General features: G+C 40.9%; 1 protein-coding gene across 3 annotated transcripts in view; it reads left to right on the top strand.

Moving 5' to 3' along the window:
* RPGRIP1 (RPGR interacting protein 1) overlaps positions 1–19,412 on the top strand; it is a 51,634-nt gene that overhangs the window by 25,767 nt on the left and 6,455 nt on the right. For all 3 annotated transcript variants that reach the window (XM_087918077.1, XM_087918076.1, XM_087918075.1), the window contains 11 exons: positions 661–734; positions 1,498–1,628; positions 3,513–3,616; positions 4,120–4,293; positions 4,740–4,857; positions 7,602–8,054; positions 9,287–9,456; positions 10,494–10,830; positions 12,917–13,083; positions 17,445–17,576; positions 18,185–18,302. In XM_087918077.1, the coding sequence (XP_087774203.1) occupies positions 661–734; positions 1,498–1,628; positions 3,513–3,616; positions 4,120–4,293; positions 4,740–4,857; positions 7,602–8,054; positions 9,287–9,456; positions 10,494–10,830; positions 12,917–13,083; positions 17,445–17,576; positions 18,185–18,302 (1,978 nt within the window). The remainder of the gene's footprint in view (positions 1–660; positions 735–1,497; positions 1,629–3,512; positions 3,617–4,119; positions 4,294–4,739; positions 4,858–7,601; positions 8,055–9,286; positions 9,457–10,493; positions 10,831–12,916; positions 13,084–17,444; positions 17,577–18,184; positions 18,303–19,412) is intronic.

The following is a 19,412-nucleotide window of genomic DNA, read 5'->3' as shown; positions in this document are numbered from 1 at the left end:
ACTTACAACAGTTCATTTAGTAACCATTCAAAGTTACAATGGCACTGAAAAAGTGACTTATGACCATTTTTCACACTTATGACCATTGCAGCATCCCCACTGTCATGAGAGGCCAGGCAAGGAGAAGCGTCCCTTGACATGAGTGATGTCAAGTTGGCCACACCCACCCAGTCACATGACCACCAAGCCACATCCATCAGCTAAGCCATGCCCACAGAACTGGTTGTTAAAAAACTTGAATTCCACCCCTGGGGAGATGGTATCCTGTGATCCCAAATAAAGAATGATCAATCAATAGGAAAACAGGGTGGGGTATTTTCCTGCAGACTTTTTGGGGGATTTCCCCAGGGTCTCTGGTCCATGGGATATCAAATTATAGTTTGGTGGTCCCTGGTTTAGCTGGTGTAGAAGTATCTTACCTTTTGATGCTCCAAACCAATACTTTTTAAAACTACATTAGCATTAAGATGTGTGGATGTTTACTCCCAGAATTCCCCAGCCAGCCAGTTTCTATGAATACTTTGCTTTTAGAATCCAATCTGGATCAGTCATCAAGACCAGAAGTTACTTTTGATTGGCATCTTTCTACTTTTAATTGGCCTCTTCCTAGCGGATCCAAAGTCCCAGGCAGACTTAGAATCCCATCTATTACTTTTTCAGTTCCAAGAAAGAATCCAAGACCTGGAAGCAGAGCGAGATTCATTGAAGGTGGATTATGACCGACTGCTGGACAGGTACCACACAATCAGTGGAACAACTTGCTTCCAGAAGTTGTGAATGCTCCAACTGGAGGTTTTTAAGAAGAGATTGGACAACCATTTGTCTGTAATGGTACAGTTTCCTGCCTGAGCAGAGGGTTGGACTAGAAGACCTCCAAGGTCCTTTCCAACTCTGTGCTATTCTATTCTATTCTGTTCTGTTTTCTGTTTTTTTTTCTGTTCTATTTTCTATTATTTTCTATTTTCTATTATATTCTATTCTGTTTTCTATATTCTATTCCTATTCCTGTTCTATTCTACTCTACTCTATTCTGATCTGTTCTGTTTTGTTGTCTGTTTTCTATTCTATTTTCTATTCTATTCTGTTCTGTTCTATTCCTATTCCTATTATTCCTATTCCTGTTCTGCTCTATTCTATTTCTATTCTGTTTTATTCTACCCCTACCCTACCCTACCCCATTCTACTCTATGAGTAATTAAGTGATTAATGAGTCATCCTATGAGTAATTAAGTGATTAATTTTTGGTACTAATGTGCACTGAAGATGATGTTTGATTTCATTGCACAAAGTGCAATGACAATAAAGTAAATTAAACTAAACTAAAGTGGATTTTTGGGGACATGAAATATGTCCTTTACATGTTCATATTCAGCTCTTCTCTAAGAGCTTGGGGATACCTTAAAAAGGGACCGAAAACTCCAAAGTACTTTCCAACTGTTTTATTCTGTTATTCTATCTTACTTTTTCCTTGATTTTCTATCATCCTGATGTCAACAGTTGCATCAATGCTCCTCCACAAAATCTGGACCAGGTGCCCCAGAAGGACAATGCTTCTTCTTTGGAAGATCAACTCAACTCAGCCTTGGCAGAGAAGGAGATTCTACAGGAACAACTAAAAAAAGAGAAAGGTAAGGGATCAGTTGACACTAGAAGTTTGCAATGACTATATGCAGAATTTTTGTGCAAAATGGAGGGTCAGATCTAAGTGAATGAAAAGAAATTCACATTTTGATAAAAGGAATCTAAATATACCTACTTTGTTTCAACAGGAAAATTCTAGGCACTGATATGGGCAATCATGATTCACATTACAATAAGCATTGGGTTCATCCAGCTTTCTCATATGATAGTGTTTCTCAACCTTTGCAACTTTAAGATGTGTGAACTTCAACTCCCTGAATTCCCCAGCCAGTTATGTCTGGTTGGAGAATTCTGGGAGTTGAAGTTCACACATCTTTAGAGTAGACAAAGTTGAGAAATATTGTCCTTTGATATTCTAGATTTCATTGAAAAACCTGTGTCTAGCCATATGTGCAGTCCTCGACATATAATCATTCACTTAGTAACCAAAGTTACAGGGGCATTGAAAAAAAGTGACTTATCACCATTTTTCATACTTAGGACTGTTGCAGCAGCCCTACAGTCATATGATCAAAATTTGGGTGCTTGGCAACTGGTTCATATTTATGACGGTTGCAGTGTCCCAGGGTTGCATGATCACCTTTTTCGACCATCTGATGAGCAAATTCAGTGGGGAAGCAATTAACAACGGTGTTGCTAATTTAACAATTACAGTGATTTGCTCAACAACTGTGGCAAGAAAGGTCATAAAATGGGACAAAACTCACTTAACAACTGACTTATTTAACAACAGAAATTTTGTGCTCAGTTGTGGTCATATGTCAAAGACTACCTAAAAGTATTCATATACACACAGGTCAATTATGTGTCATCAAGTTGTTGTCAAGTCTTACAAACCATGTATAGATTTTCTTCATGACGTCCTGCTCCTATGGTAATGGTGCACTTATGGCTTCTGTACCTGAGACTATCCATCTTGTTTGTCCTTTTCTTTTCTTTTCTTTTCTTCTATTCTCTTCTCTTTCCTTTCACCTTTCTCAGCCTTAAAGCCTTCTCCAAAGACATAGATCTTAATATAACGTATCCAGAGGACCACAGTAGCTCAAGTAGTTGGGATTCTGGGCAGGCGGTTAGCAAGCCTGTGTTTGAGACCCGTGAGCTGCTGTCGAGAAGGCTTGAGCTCTCATTCTTCCCTCCAGCTCCTGCTGGGGACATGAAAGCCCCCCCCAACTGGGCATTTCTATGGCAACATTGACGTTACTGGCCAATCCTTTCAACCCAGAGGTGTTTCTGGCAATATATCCAGAATAAGATACCATGTTTCCCTGAAAATAAGACCTAGCATGATTTTTTCAGGATGCTTGTCATATAAGCCCTACCCCAATTAAGCCACAGTTAACATGGTCAGCCAGACAGACACATTTATTACCGCATTTCCCCCAAAATAAGACCATACCTGAAAATAAGCTCTAATGTATCTTTTGGAGCAAAAATTAATATAAGACCAGGTCTTATTTTTGAGGAAACATGATAGTTCGAATCTGGTCATTAGTTCCTCAAGTGAGAATTTGAGTTGATTTGTTCAATTTGGTTGTTTTCTTGAATGTTCATGGTATTTCTCAGGATCTTTTCCAAAACCAGAACTGAAGACTATCAATACTCTTTCCATCTGCTTCTTCAAAGTCCAACACATGTGCACAGACGTACATACACACACACACACACACACACACAGATGCACAACCTTTTTCTATACAACGGTCAAGATGACTCACAACAAATACAAATATAATTGATAAAACATAAGAATAACAACAATGTAATAAGAATGCAGCAATTAAAAGTTTGCTGGTTGGCCAAATCTACTCAACACTTTGGATTGGATTTTTAAATGCTTTTAAAATCCTAATTCCTTTGCTTTGCTCGACAAGCTCAGAATCACGTGCTGAAACAGGAAGTCAACTCTTTTCAGGAGAGGGTGGCCATCTTGGAAAATCAGGCACTGGAGGAAACACCTCAGTCCAATCCAACTCAGGTAGGTTGTTATGAATCCAGGTGGAGCAGGAAAAGTAAAAATAAGTTTAAGCAAAGGGAATAGTGGTTTTGAAGCAGTTTGTTTTAATTCAGTCTGAAAAGGGTTCGCTTAAGGTGCTTCAGTCTTGCAAAATATTTCAATGCAGAATAGGGAAGCAGATAATACCAAGATAATAGGAGGGTTTATGTCTTCTGAGTGGTTATGTCTTCTGAGTGGTAAAGTATCACATTGAGTTGTTTTGACAGTTCCAAGCATTTTAAATTCCATATTTTGTTTTCTTTCTGTTTCTGCCCCTTCCTTTCCTTCCTTCTTCCCTCCTCCTTCCCCTTCCTCCCCTTCCCCTTCCTTTCTCTCTCTCTCTCTCATTCTCCCTCCCTTCCTTCCCCACTCCTTCCTTCCTTCCTTTCCCCTTCCTTCCCTCCCTCATTCCTTTCTTCCTCCCTCTCTTTCTGCTCCCTCTCTCCTTCTCTCCCTCCTTCCCACCCACCCTCCTTCCCACCCAGAACCTGTCAGCAGAAGTTCCAGAAAGAGACCAGGAAAAGATTGAAATCTTCATCCAGGATAGCCTAAAGCGACAACTTCATGAGGCCGAGGCTGCACATGCAGAGACAGTGCTCGAACTGGAGAAGACACGCAACATGGTCATTTTGCAGCATCGCATCAATTGGGATTATCAGGTGCAACCAAAACATCTCCAACACCAAAGCTGGGGAACCTTGAGGATTAGCAATACATACAAAGTAAAAACGAGTGACAAAGTTGTTTTCAGTGTATATTTATAATTTCCTCGTTGGATGAACAACGTTCTGCCCGGGTTAAGCTTGGATAGAATCCAATTTTGCAAATTTGCATTTCAGTTGAATAGACATAGGACTTATTAACTAACACTTAGGATGCGGAAGGATGTGCTAAGGTCCATGATATCACCAACTTTCATCTCTTAAAGACACTCTCCACATCTGGTATCACCCCTGGCCAATGATCAGGCCAGTTGGAAGGGTAATAATTGTCAGAGGACACCAGCTGGTGAATTAATAGGGACTATGAGGCAAATAGGGGTGGAATGATGATGAAGTTGACATGAGTTGTAATTTGAGTCTCTTGACTGCTGTTTTGGTTGGAGGTGGAGCTGGAGAAGGTGCTGATGCAGTCCAGACAGGAGAAACAGGAGCATGAAAACCAGCAAAGACAGATGGACCAACTTCTGGACTTGCGCAATGCCCGTATTCATCAACTTGAAGGTGTGCACATTCTTTTCTACTGCTCATTTTTAGGCATTCCACAGTTCAAGGTGGATTGAAAATATTGTCCCAAAGGTGCTTTTTCAGGAGGCAACTGGACTTTCTTTTTCTTTTGAATACGGTTCACTTCTCATCCAAGAAGCATCTTCTGCTCTGACAGGATGGTGGGGAATGGAAGGATATATATTCTTTGCAGACAACTGGTCATTTGCATCCTTTTAGAGGCTCACTGAAGCACTTGGAGGTTTATCTGTGTCCTCGGGGTCAGCTGAGTAATGCTTCTGGTTCCTGTAGTCTGCAATTTTTCCTTTAGAAATCCATTCCTATTCCCATACCATTCAAAGGGTGTTCATCCCAAATTGTAGAGCTAAAAGTCTGTAGAGATTGTCAGTCATCCAAGTCATGGTTGACCCAAAGGTGCTTTTTTTCAAGGAGGCAACTGAAAAATGAGAAAATCCAGTTGCCTCCTGAAAAAGCACCTTTGGGACCACCGTGACCTGGATGGCTGAGAATCTCTACAGATTGAAAATATTGTTCCGCAACGCAAGAAGGAAAGGTGTAAGTCTTGAGGTACACACAACCTTGGCGCTGAAATTGAAATCCAAGCATCCTTCTCTTACGGAAATGAAAAACCATGCAGAGGTACAGTATTTGAGGTATTTCCTTTTCTTCAGGCTTAATTTTCTTCTTCCTATCACCCACAGTTGCATTGTATCTTAGTTTCTAAAGTGAGAGGTGCACAGATGGGCTTTCCATTTCCACAAGACAGTGGAAGACAGTTTTTGGTTCACACATGATGAGAATCTGGATTACCAATTGCTGATTGGTGGTAACATGGAAACAGATTTTCTCTGGCTTATGGAGTAAGGCAAATGTAACAGAATAACAGAGTTGGAAGGGACCTTGGAGGACTTCTAGTCCAACCCATGCTCAAGCAAGAGACACTATAATGTTTCAGGCAAATGCCTGTCCAATCTCTTCATAAAATCCTCCAGTTTTGGATCACCCACAACTTCTGAAGGCAAGTTGTTCCACTGATTAATTGTTCTCATGGTCAGAAACTTTCTCTTTAGTTCTAGACTGGTTCTCTCCTTGATTAGTTTCCACCCATTGCTTCTTGTCCTCCTTTGGAGAATAGATTGACCTCCTCTTCCTTGTGGAAACCCCTTAGATGTTGGAACATTGCTATCAGGTCACCTCTAGTCCTTCTTTTCATCAAACTAGACATACCCGTTTCAGCAACAGTTCTTCATATGTTTTAGCCTCCACTCCCCTAATCATCTTTGTTGCTCTTCTCTGTACATCTTTTTTACATCATGGCGACCAAAACTGGATGCAGTATTCCAAGTGTGGTTTTACCACACTTATAGTATTAATACTACATGTGATCTTGATTCTATCCTTCTGTTTATGCAACCTAGAACTTGATCAATTTAAGCATGCTCAAGACCATATAGGACTTCCAACCTAAAAGAAAAAATGATGTATTTATAGAGCAATTAGATAAATTTAAGCAAAGTTATAATGTGTGATATTACTATGTATATGGGAATATATATGGGAACATTGATGTATTTTTAGATTTGATAAGAAGAATATCATTTATAATGTTCAAATAATTGAAATATGTACCCAAGTTGATGCACAATTGAAATAGAATGGTTTGTTGCATATACAAAAAAATAAAAAAAATAATTATAAAAAAAATATAGGACTTAGGTGGCAAATCCCACAGCTTTAGACTAGATTGGGGAATGGAAGAAATAATTTGGTAGAAGCCAATAGCAAACTGTTTCTGGCTTACTGTCCAAGTGCTGCATGGGTATTTTCATTAGTTCACCAAGAGGCAAACTCAACTGGAAAGAGAATTGACCTTATTTGACCTTGACCTAACAATGAACTCATTTTCACAGGAACTTTAGAAGACTTTAAAATTTGTGGACGCCAACTCCTAAGATTTCTCAGCCAACATGGCTGGCTAAAGAATTCTGGGAGTTGAAGTCTACAGATCTAAACATTGCCAAGTTTGGAGACCTCTAGTTGATGTGATGATCCAGAAGTACTAGCTTGTCTGCAAACACCCCTTGGGATTAGTCAACCTTCTTGCCCTATCTCATTAAAAGAGTGCATGCTTTGTGTGTCTTGACATGGCTACTGTGACTATCATTTTGTGGATGTGGAAGTGGAAGTTCTCTTCCTTGTGGCACTTTGTGGCATAGCCCCACAAGATCAAAATATCATATCTGTCAGTAGCCAGTGTTCCCCCATTGGATCTGATCAGAGGTGATATTTAGCCAGTTCTAACCAGTTCTGGAGAACCAGTAGCGGAAATTTTGAGTAGTTCAGAGAACCGCCCAATACCACCTCTGACTGGCCCTGCTCCCATCTATTCTCTGTCTCCAAATTCCCAGCTAATTGGCTGGGTCTTCTTTGGTTGCCCTGCACAGGTTAGTAGAGTGGAGAGGGAATGGGATTTTGCAGTAATCTTCCACTGGATTGGAGAGGGAACAGAGATTTTACAGTATCCTTCCCCTGGCACACCCACCAAGCCACGCCCACCAAGCCACATCCACAGAACCAGTAGTAAATTTTTTTGAATCCCACCACTGGATCTGATGCAAAACCTAATGACTGCCACCAAAGACATGAATTGGGTTCTCTTGAAAATTCCTTCTTAAAAGTCAGTTAAATACAGGTTAATGTTTGTGGGGAGTTCTAAGATTTTCTATTTCTCTTCTCCCCAGAGAAGTTGAAGGATGTGGTGTATGGAACAAGAGCTGTCCAACTTCGGCCACCTGACAGTGATGTTGACGATGAAGGAGTTCCTAGCAAAGTTCTGAAATTGCAACACGGAGAAAACCTCTTTGAGTTGCACATCTCTGGGGCAATTCTGTCGGCCGAGGCCCTACAACTTCTGGGAGACCCCGAACTCCTCACCTTTTGCACTTATGCCTTCTATGACTTCGAGACCCACTGCACGCCTCTGGCCCATGGCGTTCGGCCCCATTACAATTTCACTTCCCAATATGTTGTCCGAGAGGACCCTTTCTTCATGCAATACTTGCAAGGGGCCACTTCTCGCCTGGATCTCCACCTGGCCTCTGCTGTTGACCACACCACCCTGGCCTCCTGCTGGTTGCATTTTGGCCAAGTACTGAACAATGCAGAACAAGTTCATTGCACAGCAGTTTTGCATGGTAAGAAGAACCATTATGATCCCAAGTCCATATGAAAAGGATAGGATAGGATAGGATAGGATAGGATAGGATAGGATAGGATAGCATAGGATAGCATAGCATAGCATAGCATAGGATAGGATAGAATTGGATCAGACAGGACAGGACAGGAAAGGACAGGATAGAATAAGAACAGGAGTAGAGTAGTTACTTCCAGCATCCTAGGTATTGACTTATTATTATTAGACACAAAAAATGACAGTGTACACAGCAAACGAGATAACTATTCTGGGTTTCATATCACAAATCACTAGTCAAACACTTCCCAAGTGTTTAGGACTGCGAGATGTATTGACGGATTATGCGAGCAGATCCCTGTAATGTGGCCTTCTGCAGCTGACCAATGATGATCTTGTCAGCACCAATTGTTTTTAAGTGTGCCCAGTACCACTGAAACCACCTGCACTGGTTTATTCCAGAATCTCTGCAGTTCGATTCTCAAGTCCTGATATCTGGTGATTTTTTCAAGCTCTTTCTTGTGGATTCTGCTGTCACCAGATATGGCAAAATAATAATAATAATAATAATAATAATAATAATAATAATAATAATAATAATAATAATAGTACATCGCACAGTCAACCAGATGTTCAGACTGGGATTGGCATTTTTGCCTACCTATTGAGTCCTTACCAAGGACCTGGGATAGGCAAATCTGGATGTTTGATGGTTTTACAGATATCACCACAGAATGGAAGCTGTTCCAAGTAAAGCTGCCTTCTGCAATTGACTGATGGTAAATGTGTCAATGCCAGAAATGGTGTTCAAGTGATGCTCCAGTTATTGTGGGACTGCACCCAAGGTGCCTATTACTATTGGTACTACCCTTGTTGCCTTTGCCATATTCATTCTATTTCTATTTCTACTTCTATTCCTGTTATTATTATCTTTTATTCATTAAACATGAAACTCAGTCAACTGAACATTTAAAAATGTATCACAAATATCATTGACTGATACGGGATGCTTCCATGTTCCAAGTAGTGTAGTTTTTTTACAGTTCAGCTGGTGTTGTTGCAGGAAGCTGCAATTTTTTGATGTAGTTTATAAAATTCTTGTACATGGTACCTGATGACTTTTTAAATACTAATAATTATTATTATTGTTATTGTTATTGCTGTTGTTGTTATTTTGCTCCAACTTTTACCTATCCATCCAAAATGCCATTTGTTTTCCTACCCTTATTCCTCCAGGTCCCATGGGTGAGGATTATGGTCTTTTGGAATACGGGTTGAAACTTCACTTTCCATTCAAACAGATTTCACAGCTGCCCCACTGTCAAAGCCAAATGCTGACACGTCTCTCTGCTGGAGCAGGAACTCCAGTTGTAGCCCCACAGAGCTGGCAACCACAAGGCAACAGAGTAAGGAAAAAGGAGTTTGAACCACTGTTCAAAAATCAGATCTGTGGTCAGCGTTTAAGCCTTCTTGGTTTGTACACTAAAAATTAGGAGCAAATAAGCCAGAAAGCAAAAACACAACCCAACAGGAAACCATTAGTGGAAAAATCAATCTATCATTTTGCCAAAAATTTTACTATGAAAAAATACTTTGAAAAGCTTGCAGGTTCCCCTAAATACCCTAAATAGTAGTATTTCTCAACCTTGACCACTTTGAGACAGGTAGACTTCAACCTCCAAAATTCCCTAGCCAGCTGTGCTGAGTTGAAGTCCACCCTTCTTAAAGTGGCCAAGGTTGAGAAACACTGCCCTAGAGCAACTTTAGGCCATCTCCTATTCACATGGTACCAGTAGGTCTTCATTAATGCAGTTTGTGAATCCCCCAAAATAGTTGCATTGCTCAAAGTAGCGCTGCAGGTTGTCCTTGATTTACGACCCTTGATTCAGTGATTGTTCGAAGTTATGGGTATTGGAACTATTCTGCAGATTCCATCCACAGAAAACAATAGCAATAGCACTTAGACTTATATATTACTTTACAGTGATTTATAGCCTTCTCTGAGTAGTTTACAGAGTCAACATTTTGCCCCCAACAATCTGGGTCCTCATTTTACCCACCTCGGAAGAATGGAAGGCTGAATCAACCTTGAGCCTAGTGAGATTCAAACTGCTAAATTGCAGTCAGCCGGCAGTCAGCAGAAGTAGCCTGCAATACTGCACTCTTAACCACTGCGTCACCATGGCCTCCAATGCTCTCCCTCTCCTTTCGTGTTACCCTGTAGTACTCAAAAGCCTATTCCTTCCAGAGGTCATATGCAGCTCACTGATAGGCTGAAAGAATCAATACAGGATATAATTATTGTGTTCCAATTCAGAGTCAGAAACCCTCTTATTAAAACCTGCAGCAAGAAATGAATATTGTCAAACTTGAAGAAACTGTGGACTGGACAACTGCCGCTGCTTCCCTGCTGCATCACCGCCATTCCTTTTTCCCTCCTTAGAAGACCGAAGGCGTAAACCGGAATGAGCTGTGCATCCAGATCAAGAGCTGTGCCAATTTGAGAAGCCGTTGGATTGGCTCACAGCCCAGCCCATATGCCATGTACCAGTTCTTCACCTTCCCAGATCATGACACGCCCATCATTCGGTCCAGCAACCATCCCGACTTTGAAGATGTGAAGAAGTTTGCTCTGCATATCACTCCTGAGCTGCACCATTATTTGCTTGTGGAGAGTTTGTGGGTCTATGTGTTTGATGATGAGGAAGAGGAACCTGGAAGCTACTTGGGCAAAGCTCAGATCCCACTGGTACCATTAGCGCATGGGCATAGCATCAAAGGTGAGAGTGACAAAAGATACTAGATAAATTTAGCCTTGCTTTCTTGAACCGTCTTCTGTGCTAGATACTTTTGGATCTAGGACAAGGGTATCAAACTCAATGTTTGCGGGCCGATCCTGCCCACGGGGGTGCTTAGATCTGACCCACAGCCTGGATAAAGCAAATGACCATCCCACAGTGCCAGCAGAAACAGAGTTCAGGTAGGAGGTGCACACGTCAATAGACTTTATTATTGATTTCAGCTCTTTGAGATCGAGGGCTGATCAAGAAACAGACAGTACAATTCCAGCAATTGTGTTGGGTTAAGTAACAAGCCCATCAAGGTTTGCTCTGTCCTATCTTACCCTAAATAAAATCAAGGCAGGTCATTTTGAATTTCTTTCCCATGTTCCCTTTTTCTTAAGACTGTGCAATCTTTTATGCGAGGTCTCCTAAGAGTTCTTTGATAACTTCTTGAATTCTTTCATAACATCTTCCTGAGTTCTTCTTCCATGGTCATCTTGAAGGTCCTTTGCAGCCTGGCATAAGTCAACTGACCCCAGTGAAGCTCTGAAGATTCTTTCAAAACCTCCAGGTCAACCACTGTATTCATATCATCATCTTTTAACAACCCCATAATCCCTTGCAGGGTGGAGTTTGAGCAACTGAATGGAGCTAGCAGAGTGTTTAATGGCTGGATGCCCTTCCTGTTGCCAATGCCGAGTAATATTCAGCAGATATATTCTCATTGTGCCCAGAGAGAGAAATATCTGCCTCTATCTGGTGTGGTGACCCTGGGTGTGGCATGAAAGCAACACAGCCAGATAACAGGTCTAACTCCCTTTAATTGCTCCAACTTTGCCCCCAAACGTCCCCATGTTTTCTACAAGTCCTGGAGCAAAACTCTCACACACACTTTCAGCAACTTCTGGCTGTGAGTAGTCCAATAAGCCAGGTTAGCCAAACAGTAACCAGAGCAAGAAGTTCAATGAAGCAGGCAAACTGGGCAAGCCCCATGAGACAGAACACAGTAATCTCCAGCCGTTGGCAAGTGCATACGAGGCTCCACAGATTCAATGCTTGTTTCCAACAAATGCCCCTCCCACCGACACCTCCTTCCATCTCCCAGGTGTGCCTTGTGAAAGGGGGTGGGGCACTCTCCCTCGTAGCTAGCTCAGTCTGCATTGCTCTCGCCTTCTCTCTTTTCTCCGTGCTCTAGGATCAGGAGGGACTGGTCTTTGCTCTTCGCCTGAGCTCTGACTCCTCTGCTTCACACTGTCTGCAAACCTTTCTAATCCTGAAAAACCCTGCCTGGACTGACTCTGCCTGCCTTCTGCAGTTTCCTTCAAGGCCAATGGAGCCAACCTCTCAATCTCTTTCGGCTCTTGTTCCACCTCATTTCTCCCACAAATTTTGACACTTAGGATCAAACTCACAGCCTTCTGATTATGAGGCAAGAGCTCCACCTTTAGACCACTGCACAACAATCACTGTAATCATATCATAGAGGGAAATACAGTATAATATCAGTCCCAACCTCCGCACAAGGACTTCTTTGTGTTGGAGTTTCCATATCCAGAAAGCCATGCTCAATCCTTTGAAATGGAACACAAATGATACTTCAAGACAATTCAGTGCAAGTGTCAGCAATCTGGGTAACACATCCACCAAAAGCAGAATTCTGAGGCAGGTAGATTCCTCAAAGAACATGTTTATTGGATACATCATATTGGCACAGCTAGTGAAAACCAACTCTCAAGTTTCCCATAGTTTTAAACTAATTCAAAGAGCAAATATTTCCCTCCCCAAATGTCACAGGCCACATTGTCCAATTAAAGTAGTTAGTGGGCTGCTTGGTCACTCCTCTCCTCGTTTAAACTACCACCTATTGGGATGATCTTGAATCCCACAATAAAGCTTTTTGTTTTAACTGCTAGCCTCAGAGTTCGTGGCAACCATGAGACAGCAAAAGATAGATTCAGCCAGGTTTCCTTCAGAATTGACAGCAAGTTTAAGATGCCACTTCCAAAACTAAACTGACTGCAGCCTGGATCCTGATGTTGTTCCAGATCCAGATCTTGTCTCTCTCCCCCCCCCCCATCTCCAGGAGACTTTGACCTCATGGACCCTGCAAGGAAGCCCAATGGTTCCATCCACCTCAGCCTAGAATGGAAGGCCCTTTATTTGCCTCCTGAAAATGTTCGCTACAAGGCCATCCGAGCACGTTCCTTGGAGATGCAGATCGCTGATGAGCAAAACCTGTTGCACAGACAGGTATGGCAAACATCTATAGCTCAGATGTAGAGTGAGGATGGAGGTTCTTTCTCCAAGCTTGTGGGTTGGTTTCAGAGATGGTATTCAGCAGATTCTGACTAGTTCTAGAGAACTGGTAGCAGAAATTTTGAGTAGTTTGGAGAACCAGAAATACCACCTCTGACTGCCCCTCCCCCATCTATTCTCTGTCTCCCGAATCCCAGCTGATTGGCTGAGTCTTCTTTTGTTGCCCTGCATAGGAGAACGGAGCAGGAAAGCAGGTTAGTGGGGTGGGGAGGGAATGGGGTTTTACAGTAACCTTCCCCTGCCATGCCCACCAAGCCACGCCCATCAAGCCATGCCCACAGAATTATTGGGTAACAATTGTATTGTCAGCTTTGGTGGCAAAAAGTAATTAATTTAAGGGCTAGGAAAACTGTTTAACAATCTACAAAGAATCACAATAAGAGGTGGTATTCATCAGGTTCTGACCAGCTGGATTCAGAGGATGGTGTATTATGCATAAGGCCTTCAGGCAGAGGTGGTATTCAGCAGATTCTGACCAGTTCTGGAGTATCCTTCTCCTTCTATGCCCACCAAGCCAAGCCCACCAAGCCACACCAACAGAACAGGTAGTAAAAATTTTTGAATGCCACCACTGGTTGGTTTCCAGAATTTCATTACCAGGTTAGGTAGCAGTTCCACTGATGATGTTACCTAGCCTGGAAATGAAACATTTGGAAACCCAACCACAAACTTGGAGAACAAATGTTCACCTTCAATCAATCAACCAGAATAGAACTGGAAGGGACCTTGGAGGTCTTGTAGTCCAACCTTCTGCTCAAGTAGGAGACTCTATGCCATTTCATACAAGTGGCTGTCCAGTCCCTTCTTAAAAACCTCCAGTGATGGACTTTCAGTTTGAGCTTCTTCAAAGACAGACCAAAACCTCATCTCTGCAAGGCTTCGATCCATGCTTGCTGCTGGAGCGGCCCGAGCCGGCTGGTTTCGGGGCTAAGCCACCCTGTAGAGGTGGTGAAGAAGGGGAGACTGCCTGCAGGGTTGAGAAGAGCTGCATCTCTCCTCCCCAGCTGGCCATTACTCCCTTTCCCTAAGGCGGTTGTAGCAGTGGTCAAAAATGGCCACCACAAAGAAGAACTCCACCAGAAAAGAATGTGCAGGACGAAGATAAGAAGAGAAAGTTTTGGTTGACCGGGTCAAACAGCAAAAGCAACAAATAAGGTACCCCGGAATTGAAACTATTAAAAAAAACCCAATAACATTGTTCCCTAAAAAGATTTTTAAGCTGCGAAGGAGAGAGAAAAGGGAAAAGATTTGGTTTTTTCCCCCTCCTTTTCCTATGCTGCTAAGAGACTTAAGTAAGAAATTGGAAAAAAATCCACTTTGACATTAATAGGCATTTATGCTGAAAATAAAAAGTCAAAGGGATAATAAAGATTTCTGGATAATTAAACACTTTTGAAAACAGGAAAGGAGAGAAAAAGAATAAAAGGGCAGGATCTGGAAGGGAGGAGACTGCCTGGAATTAAAAAGCACTTACAGCAAAATCTCAACAAGACTTCCAAAAAATACATTTTAACTGAAACATCGCAACAAAAATCCCAGGAAGAGAAAGTGGAAAAAGAAATAAGAAGAAATAACTTGGGACTATTTGGATTACTTGATGATTTCTGGATTTTTGGTTATTGTATTTGAATGACCAAAATCAATTAGGTGGTTGTTTAAAACTGTTTAAAATGGCTCCACTTTTATAAGAACTAAAAATGGAACTTAAAAAGTACAAAGAAGATGCACAAGAAGGGAGAGGTTCTTTTGGCTTCGTATTTCAGTTTTTAGAAATGGAGATTTGGAATTATGAGAAACAAGAAATGCCTGCAGAACAAGAAGATTGGGACAAAGAAGAAGCCATCTTTAATGAACAAGTAATCTTAGGTGGGGAAAAAAAGGAAAGGGGGGAAAGAGAATGGAAAGTTTAAGATTGGGAAAAACAACTCCCCCCAAAATAGAGTGAAAAATAAGTATAAAATCAGAAAGCAACAGAAGAGGGAAATGCAGAAGAGAGAATTAGAAGTAGAGAGACAAGGGGGTAAAAAGAAGAGGGAGAAGATGAGAGGGAAGAAAGAAAGGAAAAGAAGTTATAAAGGACAGAAACAAAATATAGAGAAACAGGGCCTATTTAGAGATAATGGGTGAAAATTTAATGGAAAAAGGGATTCTGCAAAGGTACATAAGATAGTATTGTTATATTAGAAACAGAAATAATTTTAGAAAATATGAAACAATGTATGATTAAAAGGTTTGATAAAATAGCTATCGTAATTCAGTGGAATGCTTGTCAATAAATAAATGTAACAAAATGAATATTTAATGATTTACAAAATATATGTGAAGAGAAATAAGGGAAAAATTAATTATGGAGATTATATATGTCTTTAAGGAAGCATGATATTTAATTGAAAAGAAGTGTTAAGGATGCTAAGATTTTAATGATTATTAATGATAGAACTGAATTGGAGTGGAATGAGGGTTTATAATTACATATATTTATAATCTTTTTTTTTAAAGAATATAGTGTGTATTATAAGAATGTACCAAGCAGAATTCGATTGGAAGTTATGTATTATGTATGATATTGAAGGTCATAACCTTAAGGTATAATTGAAGTTTAAATAAGAGTTGAATGGATGTAATTAAAAGATATAAAGGTGTCATACTCCAATTAGTAACTACAGGAGAAAATGTGTTTAATGAGAAAAGATAATATGAAATTGAAGCAGAACAGACAAAAGTATAAATATAATGATTTGAATTGAGATGAGATAATCAAAATAAAATTGAGAAAATTAAGAGGGGAAAAACTATATAGAAAATGTAGAATAGTATAAGATATGGAATAGAACACAAAAAGGAGCATGAAATTGAGTTTTGTGTCTGTATAAAGAAGTTCAACCCGGGACCATGCTATTTTCAAAAAAGATGTTTTACTTGTATTTTGTATGTGTGAAAACACAAATAAAACTTTATTAAAAAAAACCCTCCAATAATGAAGCACCCATAACCTTCACAGGTATGGAGGCTTGCAGAGTGGAGAATTCATCCCAGTGGTGGTACCAACCTATGGAAAAGTGAATAGCACTTAGACTTAAAATAAGTAAGATGATGTTCAGTCCTCACACGTAGGAAACAGGCTTGTGATCAAAATTTGGACTCCTGGCCATCAGCCTGTATATATGATCATTCTGGGTTTATGTGCATTTGCAACCTTTCTAGCCGACTTCTTGACAAACAAAGTCAATGGGAAAAGCTGGATTCGCTGAATGACCGCATGATTCACTTAATGATGGCAGTGATTTAATTCACAGCAGTGACCCAAAAGGCCATAAAATTGCACACAACTCATTCGACAACCAGCTGGCTTGGCAATGAAATTCTGATCCAAATTGTGATTGTGGACTGTTACACTTCTCTGGTCCTTTCATCAACATGTTTTCAGTTGCAACCTAAGTCATTCCCTATCTTCAAGGCATTTTTTATATTTAGATTTTATTCCAGGGATCATGCAACAGTAGAATTGTGCCCTTTTTACAGTTTTATTCTTGTTATTTTTACCAATATCTTTTCAATGTTATAGAGCAGGGGTATCAAACTCAAGGCCCACGGGCTGAATCTGACCCACGGGTTGTTTAGATCTGGCCCTGAAAAGAGCAAAGGACCGGGCCCGTTTTCGGCCACAATGGCCTCCTGCAGCCCTCTGCCAGCAAAAACAGAGCTCCAAGGGCTATCAAGAGAAACTAAAAACAAAACAAAAGGAGAAATGATTTCCCCTTCTGCATTTGAACATGCAAGAAGGGACAGGAAAGAAGAAAGGGAAAGAGGAAAGGCAAAGATAAAAAAAGGAAAGAAGTAGAAAGGAGAATGAAAAGAGAGAGAGAAGGAAGGAAGGAAGGAAGGAAGGAAGGAAGGAAGGAAGGAAGGTTATAATGGGAGTGCAGGTCTGAGGGAAGTCCTGCCTTGGTCATCACAGGTGCCCCCGACATGACTTGATATCGAGCTGGCAATGCTCATCCCAGACACCCCTCCCCCATCCATGGTCAAACATAACCCTGATGCAGCCCTTAATGAAATCGAGTTTGACCCATCCCCCTGTTATAGAGCAAAGATTTGTAAGATGTTTATATTTTTAGGAATGTGTTTCTCCTGTCATAAATAATTTTGGAAAATCTGCCCAAGACTTTATTTTTGGGGAGGAGGAGGGTCGGGGAAATAAAAATAATCAGCTTCTAATGACAAATGATCAATGTATTTGCAAGAAAAAGAACTATGTTTCTTAGCTATCTTGTCCTCTGAAACCTCTCTTACAGGTGGATGAAAAACACCTTCAGAAAAGCAGAAAGATAAAAAATGAGCTGGAACTCCTTTCCGCCCAAGTGATTCCTACACGAGAACTCAAGAAACGAAGAACAAAAAAGAAAGCGGTCAAAAGTATCCCCAAGGTAAGGGATAAGACAGCCAGTTGGTATAGTAGTTAAAGCACCAGGCTAGAAACCAAGAGAATCTGAATTCTAGTCCTACCTTAGTCAGGAAAACTGGCTGGCTGACTTTGGGCAAATGATCAGGACACTGGGAGTTCAAGTTCTGCCTTAGGCATGAAAGCTGACTGGGTGACTTTGGGCCAATCAAAGTGCTCTGGAGAATAATTTGACCCCTGCTCTTTGTGGCAGCCCCTCAAACACTGGAATACTGCTATCATGTCCCCCCTAGTCCTTCCTTTCTTTAGACTAGTCAAATCCAAATCCTGCAACCATTCTTCATATGTTTTAGTTTCTAGGCCTTTAAATCATCTTAGTTCATTATTTATTATTATTAATTCTTATTATCATTACTTATTAATAACATTGTTTATTATTATTACATAGGAATTTGCTACATACAATGTGCCATCCACTTCAAGTATCTCTGAACCATGACAAGAGAAGCTAAATTCTCTAAGATTATAATGTCGAATTGAAACATACCTGTGGATATTTGCTTATGTAGCACCAATTATAGTCCTAAAGTCATGATCCATTTTGTGAGGAAACTGGGTTTTATATCTGGGCAGATGGAGCTGGAAGAGAGGATAGAGGAAGAAGAAGAAACGTTGAATGTTGAAGAGACAGCAAAGATGGATCGAGAGCTGGACAAAGAATCAATTCTAGAGTCTGTACCGAAGGACACTGGTATACTATCACAACTCATAATGTTCTTGAAGGACAAATCTAAACCAATGTTTCTCAACCTTAACTATTCTAAGATGTGTGGACTTCAACTCCCAGAATTCTCCAGTCATCATGCTGGCTGAGGAATTTTGGGACTTGAAGTCCACCCTTGTTCAGAGTGGCTAAGGTTGAAAAACACTGGCCCAGATGTTGAATTTGTAGAGGAAACAATAATTAAATTTATTAAATCGGGGTAAGGGAGAGAGAGAAAACTTTTTGACTCTCTCTCATATTAATCCCAATAGATTTTAGATGAAATTGATAGGGAGCTTTCAAGAATAGATTGGACTGCCATTTGTCAGAAATGGTGTAGGGTCTCCTGCTTGGGCAGTGGGTTGGACTAGATTACCTAAAAGGTCCCTTCCAACTCTGTTATTCTGTTTCTTTCACTTAATAAATTGGGAAACGTAAAGAGAATTCAATACAGGTAGACCTCAACACAATAGTTTATTTAGTGACCGCTTGAAGTTGCGATGGTCACTAAACATAAGTTTATTTGAATTTCTTATTCATAGGAATAAATAGGATCTCCTGTTAGATCTTGGATCTCCAGCCTCCAGACTAACATCCTGGTCCAAGATAAGACTTATGTAAAGGTAAAGGTTTCCCTCACACATATGTGCTAGTCATCTCTGGCTCTAGGGAGCTGGTGCTTATCTCTGTTACAAAGCTGAAGAGCCAGCGCTGTCCGAAGATGTCTCCATGGTCATGTGACCGGCATGGCTAAACACCAAAGGTGCACGGAACGCTATTACCTTACCACCATAGTGGTCCCTATTTTTATACTTGCATTTTTTACGTGCTTTCGAACTGCTAGGTTGGCAGAAGCTGGGACAAGGAACAAGAGCGCACTCCTTTACATGGCGCTAGGGATTCGAGCTGCTGACCTTTCTGATCGACAAGCTCAGCGTCTTAGCCACTGAGCCACCGCGTCCCTAAGACTTATGAGGTGGCAGCAAAAATATTACACAACAAGATCTTGATGGAGCAAACCCAAGACATCAACAAAAGATCATATTTGCAGTTCAGGGTTGTACTGGGGAGTCCTTGGTGCTTGGATGTTTTCTTACA

This window comes from Pseudonaja textilis, chromosome Z, assembly GCF_049901715.1.
Source record: "Pseudonaja textilis isolate UNSWEBS1 chromosome Z, rPseTex1.2, whole genome shotgun sequence".
Lineage (NCBI taxonomy): Eukaryota > Metazoa > Chordata > Lepidosauria > Squamata > Elapidae > Pseudonaja > Pseudonaja textilis.
This window is presented reverse-complemented; position numbering and strand designations above follow the sequence as displayed.